The sequence below is a fragment of the Natrix helvetica genome (assembly GCF_964273705.1).
Source record: "Natrix helvetica genome assembly, chromosome: 6".
NCBI lineage: Eukaryota > Metazoa > Chordata > Lepidosauria > Squamata > Natricidae > Natrix > Natrix helvetica.
The window spans coordinates 73,431,591-73,454,384 of record NC_138553.1 but is presented as its reverse complement, the minus strand read 5'-3'; the positions used below and the strand labels follow the sequence as shown (position 1 = coordinate 73,454,384).

The 22,794-nt window shown below is 42.8% G+C and overlaps 1 protein-coding gene across 4 annotated transcripts in view; it reads left to right on the top strand.

The window, feature by feature from the left end:
• Nucleotides 1-22,794, top strand: part of SCUBE1 (signal peptide, CUB domain and EGF like domain containing 1) — a 177,250-nt gene that overhangs the window by 82,889 nt on the left and 71,567 nt on the right. For all 4 annotated transcript variants that reach the window (XM_081957479.1, XM_081957478.1, XM_081957477.1 and 1 more), the window contains one exon: nucleotides 21,984-22,109. In XM_081957479.1, the coding sequence (XP_081813605.1) occupies nucleotides 21,984-22,109 (126 nt within the window). The remainder of the gene's footprint in view (nucleotides 1-21,983; nucleotides 22,110-22,794) is intronic.

Sequence of the window (22,794 nt, the reverse complement as noted above, 5' to 3'; positions counted from 1 at the left end):
CCTTCAATCCTGCTGTAAGTGTCAGCATAATTGCATGATCTGCAACTCCTTTCAGCTTCTAAAGCTTTACGGAATTTGTATGGACAATTTACAATTTGCTGTCATTTCCTTCAACCATTTAACATTTGGACAGGTATCTCAAAGGTACAGAATATATACATACGTATGTATGTACATATGTATATGTATATATGTATAAGTATCCGCATTGGTGACAGGAAGGGCATCTGGCCAGTAAACACTCAGCTCCATTCAGTGGCCTAGACTCCACCCCGCATATACCATATTTTTCGGAGTATAAGATGCACCAGTGTATAAGACGCACCAAGATTTTTAAGAGGTAAAGAGGCACAATTTTAAAAAAAGATTTTTGCACTCTGCAGACCTCCTAAAAACAGCCCGCTTTTTGTCCAAAAGGGGGGGGGGGGATGCATAGCTTTTAGGAGGGTTATAGAGTGCTCCTGGGGGCTGGGGGGGCAAAATTGAGCAAAAAAACCAGCCTATTTTTTGCTCATTTCTGCCCTCCCCAGCCCCCAGGAGCACTCTATAAGTCTCCTAAAGGCCATTTTGGTGAAGGGGGCAGGGTTTCAGGAGGCAAAAAAATGTTGTATTTAGTGTATAAGACGCACCCAGATTTCCACCCTCTTTTTTGAGGGGAAAAAGGTGCGTCTTATACTCCCAAAAATATGGTATGTGTATATATGCAGGGGTGGGATTCTACCAGTCGAACCGGTAGCTTCAACGATCAGCTGGGAGCGAACCGGTTTGCCCCAATGATCAGATGGGCCCATCCGCCCACCTATTTACCTACTTTTGTCTTCTCAGCTGATTCGAATGGCTGATTTGCAAGTGAAGATTTCTTCCAACTGCACACCCGCAATCACCAAATGTGTGTTAATGTGTGTGTGTGTGTGTGTGTGTGTGTGTTTGGGTATATATGTTCTCTCTGTGTGTGTATATATATATGTGTGTGTGTGTGTATGTGTGTGTATGTTTCCTAAAATAAACATTAAGGCTAAAAAATTTAAAATGGCCAATTAAACAATCATAAGTGTGTAAACATTGAGTTATTTCTAAAAGTTATATTCTACCTCGCCCTAGAGAGCTCTGAAAACTAAATATTGAAGCTGTATCTACAATCCTGATCCTGATCTCAAACATACCATTGGGCTAATTAGAGATTGCAACACAAAGCTATTTATATGGAAAGCAGGAGATTCAGACAAGGGATTCAGCTGATATCTGTTTCCATTTTATGTTATTATTCCCTCAATCACTTTGCAGTTTGAGAGGGGCAGCATATAAATTTAATAAATAAAATTTCTGGTTAGCAGTAGATAATAATAAGCCTGAATGGTGCAAAACCCTCATAGGAATCTTAGTCTGTTGCCATGACCCTCCATTTTGCCAGTTTTGTCACAGATTTACTTTGGATCGATCAGGCAGGACACATCTGTTTATATTTTATATGATGAATCTAGAGCAACATTTCTTAATCTGGGTAACTTCAACTCCCAGAATTTCCTAGCCAGTGTAGCCAATTCTAAGAGGTGTGTAGCTCTCAGAATTCCAGGATATCGGGTTGGAAATTCTGGAAGTTGAACTTCACACGTCTCAGAATTGGGCAGGTTGAGGTTCACTGATCTATCTATTTGTTGTTGTTAGTTGTGAAGTCATGTCTGACCCATCGCGATCTCATGGACAACATTCTGCATCTTGGTTTGATCGCCTTGCAGTCCAAGGGACTCGCAGGAGTCTTCTCCAGCACCATAGTTCAAAAGCCTCAATTCTTTGGCGCTCACCCTTTCTTGTGGTCCAACTTTCACAGCCATCCATTGCAACTGGGAAAACCAGAGCCTTGACTGTACGCCCTTTTGTTGGCAGGGTGATGTCTCTGCTTTTTAGTATGCTGTCTAGATTTGCCATAGCTTTCCTCCCCAGGAGCTAATGAGGCATTCTCTGTATTGTTTCAGGTAGCCTCTAAATGTTAACAAAGTCTTAATCCCATGTTTGTGCCTAACCTGACCTATACCCTACAAAGTTTCCTGTAATCCCACTGACCTGTTTACAGAGTTGGCAGTGTTTTCTGTTAGCTTGGTGGACTGAGTTAATAGAAATAATGCACACTCTCTGTTTCCATTTCTACGTCTGCCCTTTCAAATGCTGAGTAGATTTTTGGGTTAGCTTTCACTTCCATGGGCTTCTTCCACATGCTTTCATAGCCTTAAGTGCCTTGTTCCCGTGTTTCTTGGCAATTCCAGGGGGATGAGTCACTTAAAAATAAATTCACCCTTTGACCCAGCTGGAAGGCTGCTTCTCCTTAACTTACATGTAACTCTCAGTTGACCATGCTTCTTTCTGTTGACCCCATAGCTATTTATCTCTCTCTCCTTTTGGTTGTCCCATACTGTTCTCTTTCTGGACTCATGTCTTCTGTCTTGTTTTGATGAACTGACATGGTCTCGGCTCCCAAACACCAATTCCTTCTTTCACACAATGGAGGTTTTAGGCTGCAGCCGCCACCCATCACTAAACCACCTTGTCCTCAGCTTCTTGGCTCCTTAGTTCTGTTTAGCAGAGAGAAGCTGGCAAGTAAGTAAAGAACAAGAGTTGTCTCTTGATTAGCAGAGTCACGGAGCTGCTCTATACTAAATGATTTGTATCTTCCAGAAACACTATCATGGAGAAAAACCTGCCCTATTCAGAATCTCTAGAGCTGTGCTTCTCTTTACACACACACATGAAGGGAGAGTTTGATGAACATTTTTGAGAGCAAAATGAGAAAAAAATTAAACAAAAAATGAGTAAACGGTAAATGTATGTGCATCACAGAATCAAGGAAGCGAAACGTGGACTAATTTTTAGCCCGTGTTTATCACAAACTTAATATTGCACAATCGCTTCATTTCTATTTGTACCAATGCAAAAGTATTTGTACGAATTATCTGGGAACCTTTCCCTCAAGAAAGGTAAAACAACCATCAGGTGATTCCATCTGTAATCCAGGTGAAGCACCTAACTTGCTGACACACTTTGAAAGTCTATAGAGATCCTCAGTCATCCAGGTCGTGGTTGTTGCAAAGGTGCTTTTTCAGGAAGCAAATGGACTGTCTTGTTTTTCTTTGAAGACATTTTGCTTCTAGTCAAAGAAACTTTGTCAGTTCTGATTAGATGGTGGGGAATGGAAGGATTTATGTTGCTGGTCATTTGCATTCTTTTAGCGAGTCATTGAGTCCACTTGGAGGTTTATCTGTGTCCTGAAAAAGAAAAACAAGAAAAACCCAGCATGGTTGAATAAAGAACTCTCTGAGCAATTGGGAGAAAAAAAAGGATAAATGCAAAGAAATGGAAAAAGGGACACATAATTAAGGCAACATACCAACAAATAGCCTGATACTGCAAAAATGAAGTTAGGAAAACTAAGGCTCAGAACAAAGTAAGACTTGCAGCAAATATCAATAGCAATTTAAAAAGTTTCTTTCAACACATAAAAAACAAGAAAAAAGTCAAAGAAAAAAATCAGTCCACTAATGGGAGAAGATGATGAAGAAGTAACAGGCAATAGAGAGAAAGCAGAGCTGTTTAATTGGTTCTTTACACCTGTCTTCATGCAAAAAGAAAATACGAGCCAATTTACCAAAAACAAAACCATAAAAGACAAGCTAGAAATGCAAATTAAAATATAAGGTAAGAGGACACCTGTTTAGCCCTAGATGGATTCAAATCACTGGGTCCTGATGGACTACATACCAGGTTTCTGAAGGAACTGGTAGACATGATCTCAGAACCATTGAACCACATCTTTCAAAGATGTGAACTGGGAACTGGAAAAGAGACGTGGTCCTCAGCTTCAAAAAAAAAGGGGGGGAGGTGGGGAACAGATCCAGGAAAATTCAGACCAATCAGCCTGACATAAATACCTGATAAGATCTTAGAAATGAATCAAGCAGCAAATCTGCAAGGCAAGCAAAGTTATAATCAGAAGTCAAAACAGATCATGCCAAACAAATCTTATTTAATTCTTTGACAAAGTGACCAAATTAGTGAATCAGCAAAATGCTATGGACATAGTATACTTAGATTCAGTGATGTGCAATGAGGTTTATGGCTGGTGAGGCTGGTGACGTCATCAGGAAGGCGGGGAATGGGACCACGTGTGCTGGAGGCTCAGGCTGCCTCAGCCTCCAGCACACGTGATCCCATTCCCCACCTTCCTGAGCGTGCTCCGCCGGCTCGCGCTCCGCAGTCCTCGAAAGCGACTGGGGAACGACGAGAACCTTCCTGCCTCTGCTGGATTTCGCGCGCTCCTGTCGCTTTTGCGCGACTGTCACTTTCGTGGCTTCATCATCCGGGAGCGCTGACAACATTTCTGCCTCTGCAGCTCCCGGGCGCGGCCGGACGGATGTATATAATATTATAATATTATATATATATATATATAGTATATAATATTATATACTATTATTTCATGAAGAGAGGTGAGGCTCTGCCCCCCCTGCCTCCCCTGACCGCACGTCCCTGCTTAGATTTCAGTAAGGAATTTGACAAAGAAGACCACAACCTACTTCTTGGTAAGCTAGAAAAATGTGTGTTAGACAGCACTACCGCCAGATGGATTGGTAATTGGCTGACAAACTATACTCAATGTGTAGTCCTTAACGAAACTACGCCCACAGGGAGGAAAGTAAATGTTTTTATTTACTTTTACTTATTTTATTTTATTTCCAAAGAAAATACATATATTTCTTTGGAACAAATCCTGTCTGATCAGGCAGTGTTAATTATTCTCTTTGCAGATATTGCTGTAAAAAGCTTGCAGTCTACATTCAGTAAGAGAAACACTTCTATCCAACTGAGAGAAGGCTGGGTCACTTTTGTCTTTTATCAAGCATCTTTCTAGGACAAAGGAATTCCTTGACATTCTGGAATCTCATTCATTACCCGAGTTAATGGTCTAATCAAAATTTCTTGGAAAACTTTGCCCATTTTTAGTTCTTATTACTTCTTTAATTTCAAGGTCTGCTCTGAGTCTACTAAGAGTTTTCTTTGGTCTGTACATTTTTGTACTATTGCATTTAAATGTTCTTCAGTATTTTCAGAGCATACGTCTTTTAACTATACAATCATGATAATATATATTTGAATAATATTTAATCTAAAACTACGCATTACATCTTCCAAACTCTTCTGTATGACTTTCCTTCCACAAGGTCAGTTTAGGAACTTCCTAGTTGTTAAATAGGTTGGGCACTTAGAACAGATTTGTGAATGTGAGCTCACTTGCTTCCAGATTTATTATTTTTATTTATTTTATTAAACGTATGTGCCACCCATCTCACTGTTAAGCAACTGTTTATTAATCTCCTATTTAGCAGCAGTGTAAACAGTTTTTTTTTATGATTCAAGTATATCTAATAATTTTAAAGAGAAGCAGTTCTAAATATTGGGGAGTGACACCTCCCTCCCGCCTCCCAAAATACCGGCAGCAAGATTGGTACTTGGATGAAGTGATGCAAACTAGTTATCAGAGACCAGCTGAGCCCTTCATCTTACTTAGATGTGGGCCAAACTAAGGATTCTGGCAGGATAGCAACAATGCAATCCTAGTGCTAGCAGTAGTGAAAAACCAAATGCTGACCCTGCATCTCCCAGCTATGATACACTGTGAATGCAGGGGCAGTAGCAACAGTAATAGCACTTAGACTTATATACCGCTTCACAGTGCTTTACAGCCCTCTCTAAGCAGTTTACAGAGTCAGCCCCCAAGACTCATCTGAGTCTTCAATTTACTGACCTTGGAAGGACGGAAAGCTGAGTCAACCTTGAGCCATTGAGGATCGAACTCCAGGCTGTGGGCGGAGTTAGCTGCAATGCTGCTGTTGTGGCCCACCAGTGGGGCTGGCAGCAGATTCGGACAGTGAGGAGGTTGGGGAGGAACATGGGCTGGTCCTGGAGTCTGGGGAAGGCTCTGATGAGGGCTCTGTGTTGGAGGCAGAGATTGGGCCATAGCCGTATGCCAGTTATCAGCTGCTTTCAGAGTCAGGCATCAGTGAGGCAGACGAACAGCTGGAGCCTGTTCCCAGTGTGTGCATGCGCAGAGTTGCCAGACAAAGGGAACAGCTAAAGAACAGGAGTCGACTTGGGAGTAAGGCCACTGATGGACAATGAATAGCCCCTCCCAGAGGAAATAATAGAGGAACGAAAGGGGAGTGGAGTTTGCAGGAGACAATTAGTTCGCTTAATTGGTTCGTGACTCCTCCGAGACTCCTTGCCAAGTTTTCCAGATATCTCCAAGCCAGATTAGGTCCATGACTGTAAATCCTCCCTTGAAAGATTTTGCTGGATGTGAATGAGCAGAATTCACAGTCAACTAATAAAAGGAATTTTTGTGGGGACGAGGAGTTTGTTTCAGACTCTTGGGAAGCCTAGGTCAGAACAACGGCATTCTAACCACTGCAGCACCAAGAAGGAGAATGAGAAAGGGAATAAGAGAAGGAAGGAAGGAAGGAAGGAAGGAAGGAAGGAAGGAAGGAAGGAAGGAAGGAAGGAAGGAAGGAAGGAAGGAATAGCACTAGCACTTATGTACTCTAAGTGGTTTACAGAGTCAACATATGCCCCCCCCCCCAACAATATGGGTCTTCATTTTACCAACCTCAGAAGGATGGAGTAGATGGAGAACCAGAAGTTACCTTGGCAAAGAAGTTGGCAGAACAACTTTCCTCAGGAAACTTTGTTCCCACCAAACTCAAGGCAAATTAGCTTCATCTGCATCTGAATGGAAAATGCAGAAGCCTTTTTGCAGGTGACATTTTTTTTTCATTTTTGAAAGCTTCCTTCTTCTAACGATGGCAGAAATTGTATAAACGTGTGATATATGCATGATTGTGCAGTTGAACATTTGGCCAGTCAATCCTGAACTGGAAATGAGAAATAATGCCAAAGGATTTGCACTATTATTTAACAATCCATATAACGTGATCAATTACTTTGGTTTCTATCAGCAAGGAAGTAACTATAGGGATTATTCGTACATGGCCTTGAGTTGGAAGGATTTTTATGATGGACAGACCCCATGGCTGAGACTTAATCTGCATAGGCATTTATGCCCGTAGGCCTAACTAGAGGGCTTTCACCTTATTTGATGAGTGACACTCTTTTTATCTTAGTTTTTTTTCTACTTTGTTGGTGCAAACTGTAAACCTGTGAGCAACTGAGTGATTTCAAAGAACTTTGTAGAAATGGGCAGATGTTCTGAGTCAATGTCTTTTTTTTTTGAGGCAAGAAGTGTCAGGCTTTCTTTAGCCAGATATGTTCTGCATTCTTGTCTCTGACAAGCATTTTGCTGTTCACATATTGTCTACAGCCTATCATGAGGCTGTCATGTCTCTCTGCTCCTTATATAGGTTGAGGATATCATCTATCAGCTAAGAATCATTTAGCTGGAATTAATATAATGTTGTCATGCCTCTCATGAGAGCCAGTTTAATGTAGTGGTTAAAACACCAGACTAGAAACTGTTGTTGTTGTTAGTTACAAAGTCGTGTCCGACCCATTGTAACCCCATAGACAATGTTCCTCCAGGCCTTCCTGTCCTCTACCATCCTCTGGAGTCCATTTAAGCTCACTGCTTCAGTGACTCCATCCAGCCACCTCATTCTCTGTCGTCCCCTTCTTCTTTTGCCCTCAATCTTTCCCAGCATGAGGCTCTTCTCCAGTGAGTCCTTCCTTCTCATTAAGTGGCCAAAGTCTCCTCTTCAGGATCTGGCCTTCTGAAGAGCAGTCAGGATCGATCTCCTCTAGGGCTGACCAGTTTGATCGCCTGCAGTCCAAGAGACTCACAGAAGCCTTCTCCAGCACCATAGTTCAAAGGCCTCCATTCTTTGGTGGTCAGCCTTTCTTATAGTCCATCTTTCACAGCCATACATTGCAACTGGGAAAACCACAGCCTTGACTATATGCACTTTTGTTGGCAGGGTTGTTAGAGTTTGTTGCAGCAATCATATCTAAAAACACACACAGGTAACTGATTCAGCAGGATTCATTAACTTCTCTTTATGTATATAATATAACACATGAAATAAATATACAATACCGAAACCAGGTTTTCCAACGTGGTAGCAAATACAAGCAAACGCAGGCTGAGAAGAGACGTTTCAGTTTCAATTCTGAGCAGCAGACTAGTTTAGAGTTCAGCACAGACCTTAAGCTAAGCCACGCCCAGGCTCCTGGCTGTCTCCAGCAAATACTGTTTCAGTTTCCAAACAGCCCTCATTGGCTGACTTAGTTGCTATGCCTATTCATTGGCTGATCTTATTACCATATCTCTGCCAGTCATGAATTCTCATACACACTGACAAGGGTGATATCTCTGCTTTTTAGTATGCTGTCTAGATTTGCTATAGCTTTCCTTCCCCAGGAGCAAGTGTCTTTTAATTTCTTGGCTGTAGCCCCCATCTGCAGTGATCTTGGAGCCCAGGAAACTAGAAACTAGGAGACCCTGAATACTAGTCTTGCCTTAGGGATCAAACCAACTATGTAGCTTTGGCCAGTCACTTTCTCTCAGCCTTGGGAAGAAGGCAAGGGTAAACTGCTCCTGAAAATTATAGGGATATGTTCAAAATGTTACCAGGACTTACACACTTCCAAACATAAAAAAGTCTCCCATACTCATTAGCAGAAGGACCTTTCTTACACATTCTGAAGAAGCCTTAAACTCTTTTGGTGACTTTCGTTCTAAGAGTTGATGTGACCTAACATAGAAAGGAACATCTATCAGGAAAATGTCAAGGACGTCATGAGTGAATTTCAACTCCTAGTGACTTCCTGGATACATCCATATATTTTCTTGGTAACACTTCGGAAGTGAATTGTCTTCTTCCAGGATGTCTTTTCAACTTGCCAGTCTAGTATGAAGGCTTAGTATTTTTCCTGAATAACTCCCATCCAGTTCTTAACCAGATCTTAAATGTATGTATGTATGTATGTATGTATGTATGTATGTATGTATGTACGTACGTATGCATACGTGCATACGTGCATGCATGCATACATACATACATACATACATATATATATATATGTTGTATTTGTACTGATAAATAATACATATACACATACATACATACATACATACATACATACATACATACATACATACATATATATATATATGTATTTGTGTTACAACCCCTGGTATGCCCAGGTTCAAATCCCAGTAAGGGTATGGCTAGCTGATGAGAGCTAAATAGCTTGAAATAGATCTATACTAGTCTCCCTTTATTTATTTATCAGCACAAATACACACACACACACACACACACACACATATATATATATATATATATATATATAATTTAAATCAGCTAGGAGCTCCTTAAGAAGTGGACATGTGACAAAGTGAATAATTAAAGAAGCACTGCAAAGATGAAGTCAAGAAAGTAAAGGCTCAGAATGAATGAAGACTTGCAAAAAAAGTCAAAGATAATTTTAAAAGTTTCTTTCAACGTATTAATAACAAGAAAAAGGTCAAGGAAAGAGAGAAGATGGCAAACTTCCTAACAGTGAGGATAATTAACCAGTGGAAAAACTTGTCTTCAGAAGTTGTATGTGCTTCAGCACTGGAGATTTTTAAGAAGAGATTGGGCAGCCACTTGTCTGAAATTAACACAATTTTCCCTTTGAAAGCAAATAAACAGAAAAATAAAAATTCCTGCCAAGATTAGACTTTATCTTTCTTTCTTTTTTCAAAAAAAAAACAGTAAACCATTATAATACAGTGACTGATAACAATATCAAATATATCTCAAAATAAATACCAGGTAATTTGAAATATGCTTTCCTTTCCTTCGGAGACACTGGTTAAATGTTATACAGAGCCTTGCTTCTTTGGGGGTTAAATGACTTACAAATATTTTTCAGCTAGATATGAAAGTCTACTTTTCCCACTTGGTTTATTCAAGGTGTGGCTGTGGTGGTTGTTTCCATCTCATTAGTATTAGCCTCCCTGTCGTTTGCTTTGCAAAACAATCTTGCTTTTTCTCTCTGGAACATTAAGGGGATGGGGACGGGACACATGGAATTATGTAAAGATGAGAGTTAGCTTCATTAGCAATAATGGTGTTACTTTGTTTATTAAGTTACTATTCCTCATTGATATGCCCATGCCCAACTGTGCCTACTAAATACTAAAGAGTGCACACTTTCATAATTTCCTAGGTGATGGGTAGCCAGAATAAACTAGGCTTCGAAGCAAGGTGGTTGGAAGAAAAAGAAGGAAAAATTAAACCGCATTTTCTTTCTGTAATCTCTGGAAATATCCTTATTTAATGATATCCAAATCCTTTTTTAAAAAAACAGTTTTATTAGCAGTATTACGGATCCCCTGGGTGTGAAGAATTGTCATCCATTTATAAAATAATCAGTTTCTCAGCTCAGACACCCAAAAGAAGAGACACATCTGGGCAAGATGGTTCTTCCCATCTAGTGGTGGGATTCAAAAGTTTTACTACTGTTTCTGTGGGCGTGGCTTGGTGGGCGTGGCAGGGGAAGGATACTGTAAAATTTAGATTCCCTCCCCACTCCAGGGGAAGGTTACTGCAAAATCCACATTCCCTCCCCACTCCAGGGGAAGGATACTGCAAAATCCCCATTCCCTCCCCACTCCGGGGGAAGGATAGTGCAAAATCCCCATTCCCTCCCCACTCCAGGGGAAGGATATTGCAAAATCCCCATTTCCTCCCCACTCCAGGGGAAGGATATTGCAAAATCCCCATTTCCTCCCCACTCTAGGGGAAGGACATTGTAAAATCTCCATTCCCTCCCCACTCCAGGGGAAGGATACTGCAAAATCCCCATTCCCTCCCCACTCCGGGGGAAGGATAGTGCAAAATCCCCATTCCCTCCCCACTCCAGGGGAAGGATACTGCAAAACCCCCATTCCCTCCCCACTCCAGGGGAAGGATACTGCAAAATCTCCATTCCCTTCCCACTCCAGGGGAAGGATACTGCACAATCCCCATTTCCTCCCCACTCTAGGGGAAGGATACTGCAAAATCTCCATTCCCTCCCCACTCCAGGGGAAGGATACTGCAAAATCTCCATTCCCTCCCCACTCCAGGGGAAGGATATTGCAAAATCCCCATTTCCTCCCCACTCTAGGGGAAGGACATTGTAAAATCTCCATTCCCTCCCCACTCCAGGGGAAGGATACTGCAAAATCCCCATTCCCTCCCCACTCCGGGGGAAGGATAGTGCAAAATCCCCATTCCCTCCCCACTCTAGGGAAGGATACTGCAAAATCTCCATTCCCACCCTACTCTAGGGAAGGAAACTGCAAAATCCCTATTCCCTCCCCACTCCTGGGGGAAGGATACTGCAAAATCCCCATTCCCTCCCCACTCCTGGGGGAAGGAAACTGCAAAATCCCCATTCCCTCCCCACTCCTGGGGGAAGGATACTGCAAAATCCCCATTCCCTCCCCACTCCAGGGGAAGGATACTGCACAATCCCCATTCCCTCCCCACTCCAGGAGAAGGATACTGCAAAATCCCCATTCCCTCCCCACTCCAGGGGAAGGATACTGCACAATCCCCATTCCCTTCCCACTCCAGGGGAAGGATACTGCACAATCCCCATTCCCTCCCCATTCCAGGGGAAGGACATTGTAAAATCTCCATTCCCTCCCCACTCCAGAAGACAAGAACAACTAAGAAAGCAGTGTTGACTTAAGAGTAAAGCCACACCTTGGAGGTGATTGCCCCCCCCCCATAGGAAACAAAAGAGGAGTGAATGGGGAGTAGGCTTTTGCAGGAAATAATTCGTAGTGTCAAGAGTGGAAAGTTCTGTTTGTGATTATAAGAGACTCTGTGTGAAGTTTTGCTTTGCCCTGCATTTGGAAACTAGTTATCTGGCAGTGCTCCAAGCAAGATAAGGTTCATGTTGATAAATATTCCTCTGAAAGACTGTTTGCTAAGCCTTGCTGATTGTGAATGAAAGGAATTCGCAGTCGTGTAAATAAACAAAGTTTTGTCAGGACCAAGACTTTGCTTCTTGCTTTCTAAGGAAGCCTGGGTCAGAGCACTCACCTAAAAAAGACCAGTAAACCAAAATAAGTAACAACAGAATTTTGTTCCCCTGTTTACTCTTTCATAACTCTTCAGATATGCTCCTAAACTGTCTTGCTTGCTGAGTACTCTGGGAATTGCAGTCCTAACAGGGACATCAACCTCTCCTGGATAAATGATGGGTTTTGTCTAATCTTTATGAAATGACAGGGAAAGTCTCAGGTCAGGTACCAGCTCACCAACCGCAGGATATCTTATATAACTGCTCCATGCAGCTTATGTGGCAGCTTAGATTCAAACAGGATCAGAGCTCCATTCACATAAGGAATATATTATTTCTTCCTTCTATAGAAGGTGCCTTTAGGTCAAGTTTAAAATGTTGCCAAGTCAATGAGGGGGAACTTCCACTCCAGCTTTGACATTCCGTTGGATAAACAGAGGAATATCGTTTTCAAGATGGCCCGATCTTTAACCTTCATTAGCATAAATATTTGCTCAGAATGTTATAAATGTTATTTTTCAATGTCTACTATTGTATTATTTGCAAATCCAACAGGCAGTTCATGTAAAAATCCAAAGTACTGCTATACAAGTTTTATGCAGAACTTACGCGAGGAAATCTTGTAGAAAAGGGCTTTAGCAATATAAGGGCTTGCACTGTTAAAAGTATTCCCTTGTACATGTGGTTAAAAAGAGCACAGATTTCTTTTTTTTAAAGTTTTTTTTAAATTTTCAAAAAAAACACAACACATCCTTCTTTACATACTGTAGAAAGTGTATCAGTTGGTTACAAAAAGGCTTACGTGCTTCTCTTCCACAGTCAACAAACATCATTCATATTAACTCAAGTATTTTAACTCAGATATTTATAGATGTTACCATCATCATACCTCCATTTTCATGGGAGCACAGATTTCTCATGGTGGACCCTTTGCATTAAATACAGTCACGGTGCCCAGTAAATTAAAATCCCAAACTGAAAACTTTCACCAAAAAAATGAGGAACTCCTATAGTCCTGTGACTCATCATGGCCTTTTCGTGCTATGTGGCAATCTAGAGACCAAAAGAAAAACATGATTTAAGCAGTGATGGGATTCACTGGTTAAATCATGTTCGCTTCACATGCAACAAATGCGTGCTGCATGCATGCACATTGCACTTGAAATCAGCACTAAATCTTACCTTTTCCTGCAGCCCCAGTGAGTAAAACAGCAGAAACACGGCAATCCTCTCTGCTATGCCGATCAGCTGGGCTTCAAACAAAGGAAATATAGGACAGAATAGAGTAGGGGCGAGTGGGCAGGGCCAACCGATCGCCGGAACTACTAGTTTGCCTGAACTGGTCTGAAACAGCTGAATCCAACCCCTGGATTTAAGGCACAAGTGGATACACCCTTGCTTGCCTGTTGGGAATAAAACTGCACCTTTCCCAGGCAAAATTGAATGGCATTCCAGGAAAAGATGTATTTGACCTATGGATGGGCTAAGGCCATGATGGTGAACCTATGGCACGTGTGCCACAGGTGGCATGCGTGGCCATCTCTGCGGGCACGCAAGCTGTTGCCCTGTCAGCTCCAGCATGCATGTGCATGCCGGCCATCTTATTTTTGGCCTATTCAGAGGGCCGGGGAGGCCATTTTTGCCCTCCCCAGGTTCCAGGAAAGCTTCCGAAGCCTGAGAAGGGCAAAGAATGGGCCTACCAGAAGTTCGGAAGCAGACCGTTTTCAGCTTCCGGAGGGCATCTGGGGGCGCAGGCGGGGCAAAAAAGGTCCATTTCCAAACTTCTGTTTTTCGCCCTCCCCAGGCTCCAAATGCTTTCCTGGAGCCTGGGGAAGGCACAAATGACCTCCCCCAGCCCCCCCCCCCCAAGGAAATACCAAGCTTAGCTTGGCGAGCAGCGCACTGGCAGTACAGCATGCGTGGGAGGGGTTGTGCGCTCATGTGCATGTGGGGGCACGCTTTGCATTACGGGTGCTGGCATGTGCATGCACTATCTGGTGCCTGCCAGAGTCTCTTGAATAGTGAGATGGGAGGCATATAAATTTAAGAAATAAAATAAATAAAAAACCTCTTGGGACTGTAAATCTGATCCAGGACAACCACTGGCTTAGGGAAACCCGGTTTCTTGTTCTGAAAATGATAGGCGATGATCTGAATATAGCGAGAAAGAAATTCTTTGTTCAGACTTTGCTGCACGGAGTTTCAAAATATTCTGTCTTGAATGGATTTCTACCTGCAGTATTTGCTTTCCTTATGAATGTTGTTGTTAGTTGCAAAGTTGTGTCCGACCCATCGCGACCCCATGGACAATGCTCCTCTAGGCTTTCCTGTCCTTTACCATCCCCTGGAGGCCATTTAAGCTCACGCCGAATGCTTCGGTGACTCCATCCAGCCACCTCATTCTCTGTTGTTCCCTTCTTCTTTTGCCCTCAGTCTTTCCCCGCATTAGGCTCTTCTCCAGTGAGTCCTTCCTTCTCATTAGGTGGCCAAAGTATTTGAGTTTCATCTTCAGGGTCTGGCTTTCTAAAGCGTGGTCAGGGTTAATCTCCTCTAGGACCGACCGGTTTGATTGCCTTGCAGTCCAAGGGATTCGCAGGAGTCTTTTCCAGCACCATAGTTCAAAGGCCTCAATTCTTTGGCACTCACCCTTTCTTATGGTCCAACCTTCACAGCCATACATTGCAACTGGGAAAACCAGAACCTTGACTATACACACTTTTGTTGACAGGGTGATGTCTCTGCTTTTTAGTATACTATCTAGATTTGCCATAGCTTTCCTCCCCAGGAGCAAGCGTCTTTTAATTTCTTGGCTGCAGTCCCCATCTGCGGTGATCTTGGAGCCCAGGAAAATAAAATCTGTCACTACATCCATTTCTTCCCCATCTATTTGCCAGGATATTTGCTTGTGGATAGAGCTATCTTGTCTTCCTCTTTCAATAAGCTCTTTATCTCTTAAGTGCTGACATCTGCTGCAGGCTATTGTTAAAAGGTGGGGGGCTACTTTCTGTCTTTAAGAGTTTGTTTGTTTGTTTTAAAGATACAAGCAACATGGTTATAGGCATAAGTGGGAGGATATAGGTACTAGGAAAGTGATAGGTTCTAGGAAGGATGAGAAGAATAATAGTAATATAGTTTTAGTAGATAATTTGACAGTGTTGTAGGGATTAGTTGTTTAGCAGAGTCAGTGGTGGGTTCCTCCCGGATCGCACCGGATCGCGCGCGCTCCCTTTCAGCGCTCCACCTGGCTTGCGCGCTCCCTTTCAGCGCTCCACCTGGCTTGCGCGCTCCCTTTCAGCGCTCCACCTGGCTTGCGCGCTCCCTTTCAGCGCTCCACCTGGCTCTCGCGCTCCCTTCCGGCGCTGAAACCGGAAGTACAGTTTTGCCCGGCCCTGGCGAAGCAACGACGCCTGCCTGCGCTCCACCAGCTCGGCTGGGAACGGAGATGTTTCCTCAGCGGAGCGGAGCACCTGAAAAGTCTTGGCAGGGGCGGGGCAAGACTGTACTTCCGGTTTCAGCACCGGAAGGGAGCGCGAGAGCCAGGTGGAGCGCTGAAAGGGAGCGTGCAAGCCAGGTGGAGCGCTGAAAGGGAGCGCGCAAGCCAGGTGGAGCGCTGAAAGGGAGCGCGCGCGATCCGGTGCGATCCAGCAGGAACCCACCACTGAGCAGAGTGATGGCATTCGGGAAAAAACTGTCCTTGTGTCTAGTTGTTCTGGTGTGCAGTGCCCTATAGCGTTGTTTTGACGATAGAAGTTGAAACAATTTATGTCCAGGATGTGAGGGGTCTGTAGATATTTCCACAGCCCCCTTTTTGACTCCTGCAGTATACAGGTCCCCAACGGAAGGCAGGTTGGTAGCAATTGTTTTTTCTGCAGTTCTAATTATCCCCTGAAGTCTGTGTCTGTCTTATTTGGTTGCAGAATCAAGCCAGGAAGTTTTAGAGTTGCAGATGCCAGACTCAATAATTCCTCCGTTGAACAGAATCAGCAGCTCCTTGGGCAGTTTGAACTTTCTGAGTTGGCACAGAAAGAACATTCTTTCTTGTCCTTTTTTGATGATATTTTTGATGTTCGGTGCCCATTTTAGGTCTTCAGATATGATAGAACCTAGAAATTTGAAGGTCTCTACTGTTCATACTGTGTTGTTAAGTATTGTAAGAGGAGGTAGTATAGGAGGGTTTCCCCTAAAATCTACCACCATTTCTTCTAGAAAGAGAGAGGCAAGAGAATTTTTTACTGTCGGGAAACAGAACTGGATGAACTATATAAGTTATGCTGACTTTTGCAGAAAATATTTTCCAACAGTAAGAATAACGAGTAAACATTTTCCAGGAAGAATTGTGGAACGTTCAGAGCTGGATATTTTTTCTAAACCAAATGGAAACCTTGAAGGTACATTTTATAAAAAGTCTGGAACTAAAATATTTAGTAGGCAGTAATGACCTAATAACACCTATAATTATCCTCTCCAGTTTCTTTGCTTTGTTTGAGGAACTTTTTTTTTTTGTTTATTCAGTGGCTCGTTCTAATTTAAAAAAGAAACCCTTAACGCTATTTATTAAAATGTTTAAAGTCCAACTTTGTGTATTATGGCCTGCACAGTATTTGCCTGAACCACAAAGGTTCTTTCTCATGCCGCAATAAATCCCCCAAATCTTAATTTAAACCTTTAGGTCTAGGCACTTCACTCAAATTGAGGTAATAATCTTCCTTTCCCCCCCTCTCTGATTACATGTTTTTAAAATTATAATCTTCCTGTTTAAAATATAGTGTCATGAAGCAAGAGTATAGGTTGGCCTTCGCTGTGTAATAAAAATGATTCATTTCATGATGAAATGAACACTTTCTTAGAGAATATCAGCCTATTTGAAGCTTTCAGAAACCTGCCAGTATGTAAAGTTTAGATTTTTTTAAATATTTGATTGCCATCTTCAGTCTTATGAGACGGAGTTACCGTATTTTTCAGAATATAAGACACACCCTCAAAAAAGAAGCTGAAAAAAATCTGGGTGCGTCTTATATACTGAATACAGCATTTTTTGCCTCCCGAAACCCTGCCCCCTGTCACTGCGTTAATTGGTTTGCTTAGCTGTGTTGAAATTTATTGTGCATGATCCAGTTCTTATCTAACAAATGATTTAGTACGCATACTCATTCACATTCCAACTTTACTTTCTCTTCTGATCTTCCGTTCATCTGCCAAGAGGGTGGGGCAACATAACTCTGCAGAGATGTAGTTAATTGAGTTAGCAAAGTTTTGTATCTTTATTTTATTTTGTATTTAAAGTGTTTTTATTAGAATATGCTTCCAGTTTTATTTTGCTTGTCTTTAGAAGTATGCTACTAGGAGAGCCAAGATCCAACACCTCATTAATTCAGGGTGGAACTCCCCCTTGTCACCCCCTTCACCAAAATGGCTGTGCATAGCTTTTAGGAGGCTTTCAGGGAGCTCCTGGGGCTGGGGAGGGCTCGTTTTGGGGCGGCAGCCCCCAGGAGCATTCTACAAGCTTCCTAAAGGCTATTCATGCCCCCTTTTTAAAACATGGGCCCACTTTTGCAAAAAAATGGGCTGTTTTTGGGAGGTTTCCAGAGTGCAGAAACTTTTTTAAAAAAATTTGCCCCTTCAAAACTTTGGTGCGTCTTATACTCCGGTGCATCTTATACTCCAAAAATACAGTATCCTGATTTCACAGGACTCTATAATATTCTTGCCTTGTTTCATCTGGAGATTCCATTAAATGAGAGTGCTATGATCCAGCTCCCCTGAGGTTTACTCAAAGATTCCTTTATTAGTAATGTCGTGGGCATGTCGTGAGAATGGTGGATGGCCGGATTCCGAAAGATCTCCTGTATGGAGAATTAGTGCAGGGAAAGCGCCCCAGAGAGAGACCACAGCTGCGATATAAGGATATCTGCAAGAGGGATCTAAAGGCCTTGAGAATGGACATTAACAGCTGGGAAAACTTGACCTCTGATCATTCAGCTTGGAGGCTAAAGACGCAGCATGGCCTTCTCCAATTCAAAGAGACACTTTGTTCGGCAGGCTGAGGCAAAGAGGCAGTCCCGGAGCCAGCAAAATCTGGGGGTTGGGCAGGGGACAGAATCTATCTGCCCTCATTGTAGAAGGGATTGCCACTCTTGAATTGGCCTTTTTAGCCACACTAGATGCTGCATTAGGACCTCTTTCCAGAGCACAATACCATAGTCCAGGGATGGCGAACCTTTTTTGGCTCGCGTGCCATAAGTGGGGGGAGCGCAGCCTCCCCCGGCCCCGCAGATGCCCTCCAGAGGCATCAGGGAAGCCTCCGGATGGTCCCTGAAGCCTTTGGAGCGCTCAAAACGACCCTCCGAGCAAACCGGAAGGATCATTTTGAACGGTCCGAAGGCTTCAGGGACTATCCGGAGGCTTCCCTGACGCCTTCGGAGCACTCAAAATGACCCTCCAAGCAAACCGGAAGTCATTTCCAGTTTGCTTGGAGGGTCGTTTTAAGCGTTCCGAAGGCTTCAGGGACCGTCCAGAGGCTTCCCTGACGCCTTCGGAGCGCTCAAAACAACGCTCCGAGTAAACCAGAAGTCACTTCCGGTTTGCTCGGAGGTTCATTTTAAGCGTTCCGAAGGCTTCTTCAAGAGGCTTCCCTGAAGTCTTCGGAGCGCTCAAAACGATCCTCCGAGCAAACAGGACTTCCGGTTTGCTCGGAGGGTCATTTTGAGCGCTCTAAAGGCGTTAGGGAAGCTCATGAAGCCTCCGAAGGGCCTCCGGGGGGGCAGGGGGGCTCTTTTCACCCTTCCCAGGCTCCTATAAAACCTCTGGAGCCTGGGAAGGGCGAAAAATGGCTTTAAAAAAGGGTGAGCTCAGCTGGCCAGTGCGCGCATGCACACTGGCCAGCTGACAAGGCAGCGCCTCGCGTGCCCTGACAAATGGCTCTGCGTGCCACCTATGGCACGCGTGCCGTAGATTCGCCGTCACTGCCATAGTCTTTTGAGACTGAAGGATGCCAAGAACCTTTATTAGGAGCATTGGCAGCCCCAGGCAAAGTTTTTCTCTCTCTACGCTGGTGAACAAGTCCGGCCGGCCAGAAGATGAATAGTTGTCTGCCATCTATTCATCTCCTCCCCCTGCCTTTTATCCCCAGAGCTAGGGTGTGGCTTCGCTAGCAGCGGTGGCTCTTCCTTCTCAAAGGTCGGCCCATGGATTTCCACTGCTCTCCTCTCCTCTGCCTTCGGCACATCCATGCATCAGGCACTGGACCTCATCAGCCACCTCCAGACCCGGGGACTGTTGACCCTGACTCCTACACCGCCTCCTCCTCCTCTGATTTGGCTGCTGGAGGGGCCAGTGGCTGAGAGGCTACAACAGAGAGGTAGAGGTAGATCTTGACTTACAACCATTCACTTAGTGAAGTTACAGTGGTACTGAGGTTTTCACACTTACGACCATTGCAGCATCCCCACAGTCACATGATCAAAAATTGGATGCTTGGCAACTGGCATGTATTTATGACAGTTGCACTGTGCCGGGATCACAGGATCACCGTTTGTAATCTTCCTAGCAGGCTCCTGATAAGCGAAGTCAATGGGGGAAGCCATATTTGTTTAACGATCAAATGATTCACTTAAGGACTGCAGTGATTCACTTAACCACTGTGGCAGGAAAGGTCATAAAATGGGGCAAAACTCACTTAACAAAGAAACCAGCATGGTTGCACGAAGGTCTTTCTGATAAACTGAAAAACAAAAAAAGGTGCAAAAAAATGGAAAGAGGGATGCAAAGCTAAGACAAAATACCGTCATTCTGGGTTGTGCCCCCAGATATTAGGTGAGATGATTCCCTTAGGCATCATTTTTAAAACGAGTTTCTAAAGTTACAAAGAAGAAATTAATTTTGTCCTGGTCAGTGAACTAGCAAATATTTTTTTTCAACATTCACAAGCTCCCTCTTCCCCTCCCCCATCCCCAGTTTGCCATCCCCATCCAGGGTTTTCCTTAATTTGGAGTTTTGTCACCTTTAACTTGACCTATGATCTCATCAATTCTGTAAGTTAGTACACACAGAGAGACCTGTAAAAACAAATTCAAGCCGAGGTGCTAAATAGCTTTGTGAGATCAAAACCGAATTTCCTAAATAGCTGAGTTAGCAAAGACTGCACAGCAGGACAAGAAAAACTAAAAATAAAATGTTGCATCCACGATGGGACTTTCGTCATTTTTGTTTTAAAAAGCATAAATTAAAGTATCCGTCTGATAGTCAAGTCGGTCTTTTTGCAATTTTCATGGACTCTGTAATAATATGCAGTACTTTCCAAACATAAGGGTGCAGATTCAAGATGTTAGAGTCTCCAGTTTAAAAAAACACAGGGGAGGGGATACAGCAGATGAATCAGAGAGCAAAAGGTTTTTTGACAATCGCAATACAAAATAAAAGCTACATAAATAAATAATATCAGCAGATTCAAAGTATCTTTATATAGTACTATGTTGAGTGGAAATTAAATTCCATGCACTGAAAAATGAGAGAAAGTAGGTATAGATTATTATCTGGGCGGCAAAGTGGAGGATTACAAGATGGCAGCAGTGAATTCAAATTCTGCGTCTTTTTACTGTCATTTAATGATCAGCTTAGTTAAGGGCAGCCCAGATAGGATCAGAAAGGGGAACATTCCTCCCCCACCTTTGAAAAAAAAAACATTTCACTCATCTCTTTTTATAGTTTTCGTTATTGCTTTGGCCTAGGCTTCCCAGAATCATGAAGCAAACTCCTTGTCCCGACCAAAACCCTTATATTAATTTACTGTGAATTCTGCTCATTCACATCCAGCCAAGTCTTTCAAGGGAGGATTTACAGTCACAGACCTTATCTGGCTTGGAGAGCTGATAGGTCGATATCTGCAGAACTTGGCAAGGAGTCTCAGAGAGTCACAAACCAATGAAGCAAACTAATTGTCTCCTGCAAACCCCACTCCCCTGTCGCTCCTCTGTTATTTCCTCTGGGAGGAGCCATTCATCGTCCCACCTGTGGCCTTACTCCCAAGTCAACCCCTCTTCTTTAGCTGTTCCCTTCATCTGGCTGTGAATATAGAATAGAATAGGACAGGATAGGATAGGATAGGACAGGACAGGACAGGACAGGACAGGACAGGACAGGACAGGATAGGATAGGATAGGATAGGATAGGATAGAATTTTTATTGGCCAAGTGTGATTGGACACACAAGGAATTTGTCTTTGCTGCAGATGCTCTCAGTGTACATAAAGAAAAATAAAATACATTCATCAAGAATCATAGGATACAACACTTAGTGATAGTCATAGGTTACTAATAAGCAATCAAATCATACAGAAACAAATAAAATAATATACATTGTAAAAATACAAGTAACATGGTTATAGTCATAAGTGGGAAGAGATAGGTACTAGGAAGGATGAGAAGAATAATAGTAAAATACTCTTAGTTAATAATTTGACAGTGTTGTGGGAATTATTTGTTTAGCAGAATGATGGCATTTGGGGGGAAAATGTGTCCTTGTGTCTTGTTCTGGTGTGCAGTGCCCTATAGCATCATTTTGAGGGTAGAAGTTGAAACAATTTATGTCCAGGATGTGAGGGTCTGTAGATATTTTCACAGCCCTCATTTAAAATATGATTTTTTAAAAAACTTTTTATCACATCATTTAAATGTTGAAGTATTAAAATGCAGTATAACCTAATCTCGGTAAGGGAGGGGTGTATTAAAATAATAATCAGTGAATATTTATTCGATGAATATAAATATTTGGTGATGTCCTTAGGGGCAGGGAAAGAAAGATTCTGAGTACTATTTTCTATATTATATGAAAGCAGACAGAAAATCCTTATGACTGCTGGGAATTTATTATTGTTCAGATTGTTCTTAGAACATCTTTGTTTTTTCTCTCTTTTTTTCCCCCAGAGGGTATGAATTGCATGAACAAAGACCACGGGTGTGAACATATCTGCCGGGAGACACCCAAAGGTGGAGTTGCCTGTGAATGTAGGCCTGGCTTTGAACTTGCCAAAAACCAGAAGGATTGCAAATGTAGGTAGATGTATGCAAAATTTCAAATGTCCAATGTGCTTTATTTTCCATAGCGCTTTTATTATCTAAAATCGGGAAAATAGTTTAATTTCATTGACTAGAGCTTTTTGCTGAAGGGTTTTTTCTTCCGTAAGAAGCAACAGAAATTGAATCATTTAAAACAGGGGTGTCAAACTTGCATTGTCACAAAGTCGTCATGTGACGTATCACGACTTTTCCCCCTTCGCTAGACCAGACATGGGGGTGGCCAGTGCGTGACGCATCCGGACCGCGGGCTGCGAGTTTGACATCCTTGATCTAGAAGGTTTAACAGATTAATTTTCCAACCATTTCTGTGAAGCTAAAATAAGAGTTGAAAATTAGAATATCCAATCCTCGTTAACCTTCTCTGCTGCATTTGCTGCCTCCTGAGCCAGCTTAATAATTGTTATCTGTTCCCAACAATGAGAAGTTAGAGCTGCCAATTCTTTAGCTGGTGTGGGCCTTCACGTGCATTAAGTTCTCCCCAAAAAACCTAGCGTGTCATGATGTATTGGTTAGTATAGGTTCAGATCCAAGCAGTGTGGCCCTTTGCAACTTATAGATGGAAATTTTGTCAATACACAGATTTTCTAAGTGCTCACCAGGATTTTGGCCACTAAAGCTGGTTTATGCCATAATCTTTCAATTTTGATTTTCAGATCTT